Source organism: Gymnoscopelus microlampas (genome assembly GCF_963454915.1).
Source record: "Gymnoscopelus microlampas genome assembly, chromosome: 3".
Taxonomy (NCBI): Eukaryota; Metazoa; Chordata; class Actinopteri; order Myctophiformes; family Myctophidae; genus Gymnoscopelus; species Gymnoscopelus microlampas.
Window position 1 is genome coordinate 27,205,334 of NC_139940.1, and position 12,321 is coordinate 27,217,654.

The following is a 12,321-nucleotide window of genomic DNA, read 5'->3' on the forward strand; positions in this document are numbered from 1 at the left end:
CACAAGTGCTTTCCCGCTATCTTCATTTTCTTGTCCGAAAACCATCCATGACCTGGCAATTGGCTACTCTCCCCCTTCCCCCAGTCTGCACAGAAGAGGCTGTAGCTGACATCGTTTTCCTGGTGGACGGTTCCTGGAGTATCGGCACCAAGAACTTTGAACAGATCCGTCAGTTCCTGCACACTCTGGTCGACAGCTTTGATGTGGGGCCTGACCAGGTCCGCATCGGCTTGGTCCAGTACAGCACCACACCGCGAACTGAGTTCCACCTCAACGCCTTCGAAAATAAGGACGATATCCTGAAGAACATCAGCAGCCTGCCTTACAAGGGAGGTGGAACCCTTACTGGCCTGGGATTGGATTTCATGCTCACTGAGCACTTTGTAGACCGAGCCGGAAGCAGAGCCGCCGACAACGTGCCACAGATCGCCGTGGTGATCACTGACGGCCAATCACAGGACAATGTGGAGCCACATGCTCGGGAGCTGAGGAAGAAGGGAATCATCTTGTATGCCATTGGCATCAAAGATGCAGATGAAGACCAGCTGAGGGAGATAGCAAACAAGCCCTATGACCAGCATGTCTACAGTGTGTCTGACTTCGCAGCACTGCAGGGGATTTCTCAAAGTATTGTCCAAACTCTGTGTACAACCGTGGAGGAAGCCAAACGTCAACTCACTCTCAGGGTGAAAGGTAACGTGTACAGTAGCTAGTGTACAGCTCAGGATGAGCCAGTGACCTCACTTTGTTGGTAGAATACGAGGACCTACAGTAAATAGTAAGAGACGGGATGAGGTCTCGCCATTTATTCTTTCCACAACAGAAACTTAAATGGTTAATAGATTATTCCTGCAGTTCTAAATTCACAAGGGAAACTGTTCAAATTAAATTAGGAACCCCAACCTACCTAACTGATGTACAGTATGAGCATGTATTATTAGTATACAGCTTACTGTGATTCAGTGAGCTACTGTACTGTAACAATGACTTTAAAAATACTTTTATTTAATCAGTGTATAGAATGTACAGCAGAGAACACATTTTTCCAGAAATATTCTACATCACACTCATACAGTTACTTAAATTTACAACTGGGTGTCTTCTTGTACAAACACATTCTTCTGCTGTTGGGCACTGGGCAGCTGTACTGGAGCTGTTAGGAATTAATAGTCTCGTGTAGCCAGACAACTATTCCACAATCTCGAATGCTAGAGGCTGGAACTACACCTCCCGAAATCCAAGAGAGGAAGCTGGCACTTCCATTCACGAAAATATATTTAAAAATATCTATACATTTTATTTTTTAATTTCCATTTCTGCTAAGCAACAAGATATATATACTTACATGATTTTGATTTATATTAGGAGAAATTTGCACGACTGTAAAGACGAAACGGAAGTGAGGAGGAGGCTTCACATCCGCTTTATATTTTAATCATGATCAGAGCTTCCATGTTCCAGACTGTATGACCGGAAACATTTGAAAATTGTGTGAGGCAACAGTCTGGCCACGCGAGACTAGGAATTAAGGACCTTGCTCATTGTACAACTTTGATGGTAGTTATTCAACTGGTGACTGACAAAAGCCTGAATGCCATCACTCAGTTTTTGTCACAGCATGGCTGCACAGCCAAGATAAGGATGCATGAATGCGTGCGTACACATTTCTTTAAATGGTTAGATTTTCTCACCATCTCAAGAAAGGCACAAGACTTGCCGTATAAGGCCTTTTCTTTTGCCCATTTAGACCTGGAACACCTATACCTTTCAAGCTGGGAACACATCTGTGTGTAGTTGTTGCTATATACAGTATATAGCAACATTATTATTATTATTTATTTATTACGTTTTTGTGAAAACAGGATTTAAAAGGCGTTTTTTTCAGCCTCAGGTCTAGGGTTGGAACAATTATGTGTAGATCTAGCATATCAATATTTATTTTAATTTGTATTCATATCCATATTCTATAACCCCCAAAACAATTAAAAACTGTTCTTTATGAAATTTGTAATTTCAATGACAAAAAAAGTATTTTTTTTGTTGGGCTAGAGACAATGTGGACAGTGCACAAGACAAAAACAAATAGTTTTCAACATGATGAAATGCATTTGTGATGGTAACCCATCAGCTTTCTCAGTTAATACAACAGCAATCATTTCCTTGCACCGATTAAACATTCTCTGCTCAACAGTCAAGTCTTCAAGAAAGTAGATCTAGATCAAGTCTGTGGTGCCAAATACTGATTGTGTTGTCCCTGCTCTGCAGAATGTGCCACAGCCACCAAGGCTGACATCGTCTTCCTAGTGGATGGCTCTTCGAGCATCGGCCTCGACAACTTCCAGGAGATCCGGCAGTTTCTCCACAGCATCATTGATGGCCTGGATATCGGTCCAGACAAAGTACGTGTTGGTCTGGCACAATACAGTGATGATCCGCGGCAGGAGTTCCTATTGAAGGATCACACAGACAAAATATCTCTACTCGAGCAAGTGGACAACCTTCCCTACAAAACAGGAGCCACTTCCACGGGCAAGGGCCTCACATTCCTCCAGACTCACTACTTCACGAAGGAGGCGGGAAGCCGTGCTGATGAGAGGGTACCTCAGATTGCTGTGGTGATCACAGATGGGGAGTCGGCAGACGATGTTGCCCTGCCGGCCCACCTCCTGAGGAACTCCTCTGGAGTCATGTTGTTTGCCATAGGAGTGGGGGCCTTTGATGAGAATGAACTGAAGGCCATCGCCAACCGGCCACATGAACGTTTTGTTTACAAAATTGACAGCTTCCAGGCTCTGCAGAGACTGACGAATGGTCTGCTGCAGACTGTGTGCACTTCTATGGAGGATAAAAGGCTTGGTAAGTTAATAATTCTATTGCTTGTTGTCTCCGCCAGGCCGAAAGGCGTGGCGAGAGAGTATGTTTTCCACCCCGTCCGTCCGTCCGTCCGTGTGTGTGTGTGTGTCCGTCCGTCCGTCCTGTCTGTGTGTTACCAGCTAATCTCTGGCACCGTTGGCCCGTTCGCTCCCAAACTGTGCACACACACTCCCTGGATGCCAATTCAGAACCTCTGCCCCAATTTTTTCACATGGGCCTGTTATAGCGCCACCAGGGGGCCGATTTGTGCAAAACACATTTTTTTTACATTACTCCTACAGATTTTATCCAAACGTCATGCAAATCGGTACACAGTATCTCTATAGTCATGTGATCAACACGGATCTGTCCGATTTCCCATATTCCATCCTCATTGCCTATGGTTGGCTTCCAAAGTTTGCAGGATTGGTCCGTTTTGAACAAAAAGCCTCAAACTATGCACGCAGCTTGCGATTTCCGTGGAATTTTACACGCATATTCCCACTACGCCGAGGAAGAAATGCCACCCTTTTCACATTGGCCTGTTATAGCGCCACCAGCAGGTCTAATTTAGCAAAACACATTTTTGGAACAAAATGCCTCAAATCATGAATGCAGTGTCTGATTGCCGTGAAAGACCTAAGAATAAATGGCACCCTTTTCACATAAGCCTATTATAGCGCCACCAGAAGGCCAGAATAACGTACCTGACCTGGCGGAGACCTGTGCTCCGAGGAGCACTTTTTCTAGTTTGTCTATGATTCTCTAAAGCCCACCATGGTTACTATTTCATAAACGCATCTGCATATTAGACACATTTTGCTTTTACAACTTTTCTGTTCACAATTAAGGAACAGGAACAGAATGTATCGATAGGAACAATAGGTAGATAGGGAGATATAGGCATCTGACTTCACTTGACCATATTTGACCCTAAATTCTATCTACTAGGATGTTAACAACCTTGTTACTGCTTGTCTACTGTAACAAGGTTCTCTGTAGACAAAACAAATAATTAAAATAGAAATAAAATAAAAAATATCTCTGGAACCATATCCTAAAGCTGCATAGGTGGTTAAGTCTGATTTAAACTATTTCTAAAATGATTAGTACATGCTTTAGCCACTAAGCATGACTTATAATACTACAGTAATTCAGCAAGTTCTAATCATCATGATTAATGCAGTACTTCTCATTCCAAATACTGTACTTTTGAGTTCAGGCAGCCATGAATACAGCATCAGCCAAAACATACAGTAATCTTTAAAATGCAGACATCATTTAGAAAAGAAAATAATCAGACAGAGAGGAAATAGCAGAATGTGTTGTTTTTTTAAATAGTTGGCTTGCAGATTTTGTGTGTGAACTCAACTGGGGTTATTCGCAGAAATTCTTTCTTGGCAGGTTGCAAAGATCTCTGCAACATGGTGTAACAAACCTTATTCGTGGCAGCCATTTTGACATGAAATGGTAGGGTAAACACAGGTGTTACAGTGATACTAATGGTTCCATTCCATTTAGTGTAGTAGAGCCTTTTTACTGTGCCAACATGTACAATAGCTGCACCCTGACTCTGTTTATGACACTAAATAAGTCTACTGACATTAACGTAGGTGGTGCTGCGGCTCCCACAGATGGAGGGATCTGCCCTATCCATTTAATAGGGGGGGACTTTTTGGTGAGATTATAGGAAGGGAAAGTGAACCAACACCCTCTCTAACAGAGAATAAATACAGCAATGAACCGCAAACTATAAAAGAATAGATCAATTATGTGCCATTTTGTGTAACAATAAAAACTGTATGGTAATTAAAATAAAGCTTGCTTTATTCCCCATGTAAATAAGCAACTTTAAGTAATTCAATTTGAGGTATTATTATCACCATGTCAAACAGCAGTTGGTTGAGGAGGCACTGGACTTTATCCAGGCACAAACACAGTGGATAGGCTAGCAACAATCTACGGTTCACTATATGGCTGCGTACAAGCAAAGGCACGGCCCGCCAGGAGTATACTGCCATGTGTTGATCAAATGCCAGTAAGTAGGCTACTACAGTATGGATATGTGACAAACAAATTATTGTCCAGTATTCGTATTTGCAGTTGCTTTTGGTTAGTTGAAGCTTTTGCTTTTTTTCGAAGCCATTCTCTCTAGTAGTAGTAGGTACTGTAGGCACTCTGCCACCAGGGTGAAGTGTTTACTTTCCCTCCTTATAATTGTTGTGTGTTTACTGTCTATACATTTTATATCTGTTTAATTTCATTCTTTCTTTTACACTTTTACAGCTTTGGTCCAAAGGTTTGCAGATATATTCTTCCTAGTCGATAGTGCTTTGTCATCTGGAGACTTTCAGCAGACCCGGAACCTTCTGACCCGATTGACCGCCCAACTCAACATAGGAGCTTCTGCCCACCGCATTGGTTTGGCCCAGTTTAGCAAAGATGCCAGTGTTGAATTCCTTCTCAATGCTTACGCAACCAAAGCAGAGACCACGTCTGCTGTGCGGCGCTTCCGTCTGCGCGTGAAGCCCAACGAACCTCGCAACCTGGGTCTTGCACTACAGACTGCCAGCACAAATTTTTTCACCAGTGCGGCTGGCGGACGACAAGACCAAGGCTTCGGGCAGTTCCTGGTTGTTGTGTCAGGAGGCAATTCAAGTGATCATGCGATTAAGGCTTCCCGCTTAGTCAAGTCTCAAGGGGTGAAAGTGGTGGGGATAGCATTGGGCTCTGCACCAGTGAGAGAGATGAAGGCAGTGGCTACACATGTATACCAGGCTACCAACATTATACCTCAACTGAAGACTCTCTTTGAGACTGAGGACGAGGCAGCCATTATAACTGGAGGTGAGAATCCTTATCATTTGTTATCATTTCTTTGACATAAAAAATACCAATAATTACAGAGCATACACTGCAACAAAAAATGTTGAGGAAAATACAATAAAGTTAAAAGACTACTAACTTGTTTCCATTGGTCCTCTTTCCAAGAAGACAGTTATTAAAACATGTCACAGCTAGGTGACTCACAAAACTTTGCAATGCGTTGTGAGCTTGTAGCTCTGCTATTTTTGGAGCAAAACACTGTCGCACAACCAAGTATAAATCAGACATGAGAGTGTCTTCATTAGGTGCACCCAACAAAGTGTCCAACGAGCACACATACCTACAAGCCATGCATCACACTAGTACTGAACATACTAACAGTCTCATACATACTGTAATGTAACATTTGTATAACTATAGTCTATGAATTGTAACGGTATGTGATTACAAAAAACTATTTTTACAAAACAATTCTATATAAAATATTTATATTTATATTTTAATATATAATATATATCTACCCTAATTAGGATAATTCATTATTAATTTACTCTCCTTAAACTATACACAAATACAACCTCTGTGTTACTGTGTTAACCCAGACTACAGAATGAATTTCACCCTAATTTAATGATTAGACTTCCTTTTACCGCTTCCTTAACAGGTAGACAATAATGCATGAGTTACTCTGAGTTTAGAGGTCTGGAGCAAAGCAATATGAATTACCCTAACAAAAAGCATGTGCTGTTTTGTTTTTTTACCAGATTGCAACAAAGCCAAACTGGCAGATGTGGTGTTCATCATTGATGAGTCAGGCAGCATTGGAACTCCCAACTTCCAGCTGATACGTACGTTTCTGCACAATATTGTGAATGGCCTAGATGTTGGCAGGAAAAGGGTGCGAGTTGGCATTGTCTCGTACAGTGACAGGCCCACGGCACAAGTCTACCTTGACTCCTTTGATGACAAGAGTGAGATTCTTGACTTCATCAAGATTCTACCCTACCGTGGAGGCGGTACCAATACCGGCGCTGCCCTGAAGTTTGCTAAGGAAAACGTCTTTGTCGAGGCGCGAGGCAGCAGGAAAAGCATGCGTGTCCAGCAGGTGGCTGTAATTATCACAGACGGTGAATCCCAAGACAACGTGACAACAGCGGCAAAGGATCTCCGTAGAGCTGGTGTCACCGTGTACTGTCTGGGGATCCAAAATGCTAATAGGAATGAACTAGAGGAGATGGCCACTTATCCTCCAAGGAGGTATGTGTTTATAGTGGACAGTTTTACCAAACTGAAGCCCCTGGTGCAGAGTATGCAAAAGATCCTGTGCACTGACATCTTTGACAACGCGATCACGATCAATACGCGAAGATCAACCATCAAAGAAGGTTTGAGACAGCTGTTAATGTTCAGATTTCAACAAAATAAAACATATTTTGTATTAAAGGACCACTTTCAACCATTTTCAACCTATCTTCATATAATTAATAACTAATGCTCATTATAAGATGACACCATTTCTGCCTACTCAACTCTGTGTGTCAGAGGAGGACTGTGGACAGTTCAGAAACCTGCATACCAGTGACATCGGTAGGCAGGGTGGGTCATGTCAAACAAGATTTTGTAGTTTTTTTAAATGTGTTTATTAATGCAAGAACAATGGCTTCAACTTTCCAGGAAGAGAAAGGCTGTAGTTTATTAGCTTAGAATCCCCATCGATGATGTCATTGGTAGGCAGGTTTCTGAACTGTCCACACAGCCCACCAATGAGACCAATGAGAGTAGACTGTCAGAGTGCCATCATATAATGAGCATATGAAGATCAAGTGGAACTCCTTTAAGTTTAGTAAATTTATATAGTGATGCTCAGAATGGAATGCATATAAATGAATCCTTATAAGTGACATTGTTGTTCTCCTTGTAGGCTGTGTGAAAACTGAAGAAGCGGACATCTTCTTTCTGATTGACCACTCTGGAAGCATCTATCCGGAAGACTTCACAGACATGAAGAAGTTCATCATGGAATTTGTCCATACATTGCGTATCGGGCCACAATTTGTCCGCGTGGGCGTCGCCAAGTATGCAGATTCACCAAACTTAGAATTTGACCTGACAGCTTACACAGACGTCCAGTCACTGGAGAAGGGTATTGAGAACATCATGCAAATAGGCGGTGGTACTCAGACAGGAGCTGCGCTGTCATTTATGACGCAACATTTTGACAGAGCAGCTGTCACTCGTGGTCATCAAGCCGCAGAGTACCTCATTGTCATCACGGACGGGAAGTCTACAGACGAGGTCAAACTTCCTGCAGAGAAACTAAGAGCCCAAGGCATCATCATCTATGCCATTGGTGTGAAAAGTGCAGACAAGGCAGAGCTGCAAGAGATTGCTGGCAGCCCACAGAAGATGTTCATGGTTAATAATTTTGATGCCCTGAGGCCAATCAAGGATGACATCATGACTGATATCTGTGCCCAAGATGGTAAAAGAAGCTGGATTGTTTGTTTGTTTGTATGTTTGTTGTTTTTTACAGATGGCTTTGATGTTCCAGGTTTAGTATAGATATGTTCCAATTTAAAATAACGATTGGTATGTATGGCCTGTAATAAAAATATGATTTAAATAAGATGTATAGGCTGTATTAGCTACATTTAAGAGTACAACAGCACTATTATCTTATTACTATGTGCGTGGAGGCAAAGCATATATGTCTCCTCGTAATACAATAGGTAAAGGTAACATGCTTTCAAGAGTAAAATGTGGAATACTCTTCTAAAATGGCTATTTCTCTTCCCACAGCCTGCAAAGACAGACCAGGCGACCTCCTTTTCCTTATTGACAGCTCAGGTAGTATCAATCCAGAGGACTTTCAGAAGATGAAGGACTTCATGAAATCGCTTGTCAGCAAGTCTCTTGTTGGTCAGAACGAGGTGCATGTCGGCGTCATGCAGTACAGCACCAGTCAAACACTTGAATTCCCTCTCGACCGTTACTTTGACAAATTTGCGATGACGCAAGCAATAGAAGGTATGCAACAGATCGGTGGAGGCACACTTACTGGCGAAGCAATTTCTGCTATTTCTCAGTACTTTGATCCTCTCAGCGGAGGTCGTCCGGCGACTCCGGACCTGAGACAGAGACTTATAGTTATCACGGACGGAGAGTCCCAAGATGAGGTCAAGGCCCCTGCTGAGGCTCTGAGGGCCAAGGGGGTGATAGTCTATGCAATTGGAGTTGTCAACGCCAATTCCACCCAGCTGCAGGAGATCAGTGGCACCCAGGATAGGGTGTATTCTCAGAGGGACTTTGATGGGTTGAAGGACCTGGAGAGTCAATTGGCGTTGGAAATTTGTGAACCAGAGAAAGGTGAGAGGGCCCCTGATTCATGTATAACTGGTTTGGCACTGTAGTTAAACACTAAAAGGCAGTCCCACTTAAGTGCTTTTTCTGAGACACATTTTTTACAAAGATTTATCATAATTTCTTCAACAATAGCACCAAAACTAATTTACTGATTTATTATCATGACGAAACACTAATTGGCTTTGGGATTGAAGTTTTGTGTTTTTTCTTTCTATATTTTTTTTTCAAACAGAATGTAAGAAGACAGAAGTTGCTGACATGATTTTCTTGGTGGATGGATCCACGAGTATCACTCAGCCCAAGTTCAAAAGCATGCTTAAGTTTATGGAGTCCGTAGTAAAGGAAACCACAGTTGGCGAGAAGCAGACACGCTTTGGAGTCATTCTCTATTCCAACGAACCCAAAGTGGACTTCACTCTGAATCAGTTTTATTCCAAAAAAGAAATTCTGAAGGCCATACAGGCCCTGCAGTCACCTTATGGTGACACCTATACAGGCAAAGCTCTGGCATATTCCTTACAATATTTTAGTCAAGCAAATGGTGGCAGAGGAGTCTTACACGTGCCCCAGATTCTATTCGTGATCACAGATGGCGATGCTACCGACCGCAACAATTTAGTTGTGCCGTCTAATGCACTGCGAGACAATGGCATCAAAGTCTTCAGTATTGGAGTGGCAGAAGCAAACAAGACTCAGCTGGAGATCATGGCTGGTGGGGACAGATCCAGAGTTTTCTATGTGAACGATTTTGATGCTTTAGAGGGTCTATATAAGAATATTTCACATGTCCTCTGCAATAACACTAAGCCAGGTGAGAGATCTATCTATCTTTCTATCTATTTATCTGTCTATAAATTAAACATTGCTGCCCCCCCAAAAAAAAATCCCCACATTTGTAAAACCTTATGTAGAAAACATTTCTTAGATCAAATGTTCTTCACATTCTAAATTAATTTCTAATGAATATACAATTATAGTATGATTTTCAAAAGAACCCTGCTCCACTGCCACAGAACAGACACATACTTAATTCATCTTTACATGTTTTTGTATTGGCAGCTTGTGAGAAACAGAAAGCTGACCTGGTCATGTTGATCGATCAGTCCGGCAGTATTCAACCCAGTGATTACGCGATCATGAAGACATTCATGACAGACCTGGTGTCGAGTTTCCGAGTCAGTGAGGAGTTTGTCCGGGTAGGAGTTGCCCAGTTCAGCAGTTCTCCTCAGAAGGAGTTTTACCTCAATGATTTCCCCAATGAAGCAGCAGTGAACGAACGCATCCTCGCCATGGGGCAACTCGGAGGAGGGACAAACATCGGACTTGCCCTACGGTTCATTAAGGACTACTTTCAAGCATCACATGGCAGCCGTAAGTCACAAGGCATTTCCCAGAACCTGGTGCTGATCACAGACGGTGATTCGCAGGATGACGTGGATGCTGCGGCCACGAGCCTCCGAGCTGAGGGAATTGAGGTGTTTGCCATTGGCATTGGAGATGTGCACGACCTGGAGCTCCTGCAGATCACTGGCAGCTCCGAGAGGTTATTCACAGTGCAGAACTTTGGCTCCTTGGCTAACATCAAGAAGAAGGTGGTTGATACCATCTGCCAATCCAGACTCATCGAAGACAAACCTGGTGAGTTGGTTGGTGGACCTGGTACTTTGTTTAGTCTCATTCTATCCTCTCTTTTTCTTTCATTCTTCCTTTCTTTTCCTCTTCCAGAAGCAGAACCTGAAGTGTGACATTGACTGAGTGGCAGTAAGCAAATGTTTTGTCTTTTCTCTCATAGGCTGCAGCATAGATATCGCCTTTGGATTCGACATTTCATACAGGCCCACAACCCAGCCTCTGGTCAGCGGTCACCCCAAACTCCAAACATTCTTGCCAGAGATCGCCCACTATGTGTCCACGCTGCAGGGCCTGTGCTGCGTTGGACCCACACCCGTCTCTGCCAACATTGCATACAGCGTGTATGGCCGTAATGGACACAACTTCAACTTCGAAGCTTACAGCGATGAGGTGGTGAATAAGGTCATGGCCTGGCAGATGTCTGAGGCCACCTACTTCAACACAGATCTGCTGCACTCTTTCAGGGAAAAGTTTAGGACAGAGTCCAAAGCTGGTGTGAAGGTGAGTTGGAAGGATGCTGATGTTGGTTATGTCCTGAAACACTTTATTTGTGTGTCCAGTAATTTAGAAATAATCAAGAAATTGTGATAGGCCTGTTGTTTTTTTAAACGTTCATCAGGATTGTACCTAATCCATTAGCACCAATCTAATGTGACAATGCTACTGTTATCCACCAGGTGCTAGTGATCTTCTCAGATGGACTAGATGAAGACGTGATGAAACTGGAGAGGGAATCAGAGCTTCTACGTCGATCTGGTAAAAAATAAAGAGAATCTCAATCATTATTATTCATGTATACACTGTACAACTCTCAGTGCTCATATTGTATTTATCATTTTTGTAGTGAGCTCAAACCTAAAAAGAATATATAAGTGATGTTGAGTTTTATGGTGGACTTTATGGGTGACCAGATCAAAACATGGAAAACAGGAAAGCAGAACTGCTTTTATGGGACAACGGGTGTTGGGGTTGGATGGACAATAATACTCATTTATTGTTTAATTTGTTGTTAAATGCCTTGATTTCAGATTTGATGGTAATATAGCACATTTCGTTATTAAAGGCATTGCAAAGCCAGCCCACAAACTTCACTTCACTGATTGTGGTTGGGCAAGGCTCAGTAGGCATTTGCTTTGATGGGCAAATTGTGGCCAAAATAACTTTGCATACATTTGAATGATTCAGATCAGCCTTTAGCCCAGTTGGTAGAAGAAAAAATAATAAACATCTTCTCATTCCAGAAATGCCTTTAATCAATTCAAACCAATTCATAGCAGCATCAACTCTAATATCTTCAAATGCAGCCATTGTTACATTTAAAACACAAGGATAATCATTGCCGTTAAAAAACAGCTGGTCCCACTTCCAGCTGCCAGGCTCAATTGATACTCAGTAGATATTTTCAAAACAAAATAACTCAAAAACTGAGCTTGTGATATTTAGGCTGGCTAAGAAAGGCTAGCGCTGTATAGAGACATACTGTTGTTACAAAATTACATTTTATATGTGTATACTGGTACACATGGTATAATATAATAGGAGAACACATACAGTGAATACTTAGACTGTATATCAGTGTATGTGTATACTGGTACACATGGCATAATACAATAGGAGAACACATACAGACAGTGAATACTTAGACTG

At 42.3% G+C, this 12,321-nt stretch overlaps 1 protein-coding gene across 4 annotated transcripts in view; it reads left to right on the forward strand.

The window, feature by feature from the left end:
* col6a4a (collagen, type VI, alpha 4a) overlaps window positions 1-12,321 on the forward strand; it is a 48,949-nt gene that overhangs the window by 12,422 nt on the left and 24,206 nt on the right. For 3 of the 4 annotated variants that reach the window (XM_084052533.1, XM_084052535.1, XM_084052534.1), the window contains exons 4-13: window positions 85-693; window positions 2,266-2,856; window positions 5,140-5,700; window positions 6,444-7,064; window positions 7,601-8,161; window positions 8,479-9,045; window positions 9,275-9,853; window positions 10,102-10,680; window positions 10,835-11,175; window positions 11,352-11,430. In XM_084052533.1, the coding sequence (XP_083908659.1) occupies window positions 85-693; window positions 2,266-2,856; window positions 5,140-5,700; window positions 6,444-7,064; window positions 7,601-8,161; window positions 8,479-9,045; window positions 9,275-9,853; window positions 10,102-10,680; window positions 10,835-11,175; window positions 11,352-11,430 (5,088 nt within the window). The remainder of the gene's footprint in view (window positions 1-84; window positions 694-2,265; window positions 2,857-5,139; window positions 5,701-6,443; window positions 7,065-7,600; window positions 8,162-8,478; window positions 9,046-9,274; window positions 9,854-10,101; window positions 10,681-10,834; window positions 11,176-11,351; window positions 11,431-12,321) is intronic. The other variant, XM_084052536.1, reaches the window with a different exon arrangement.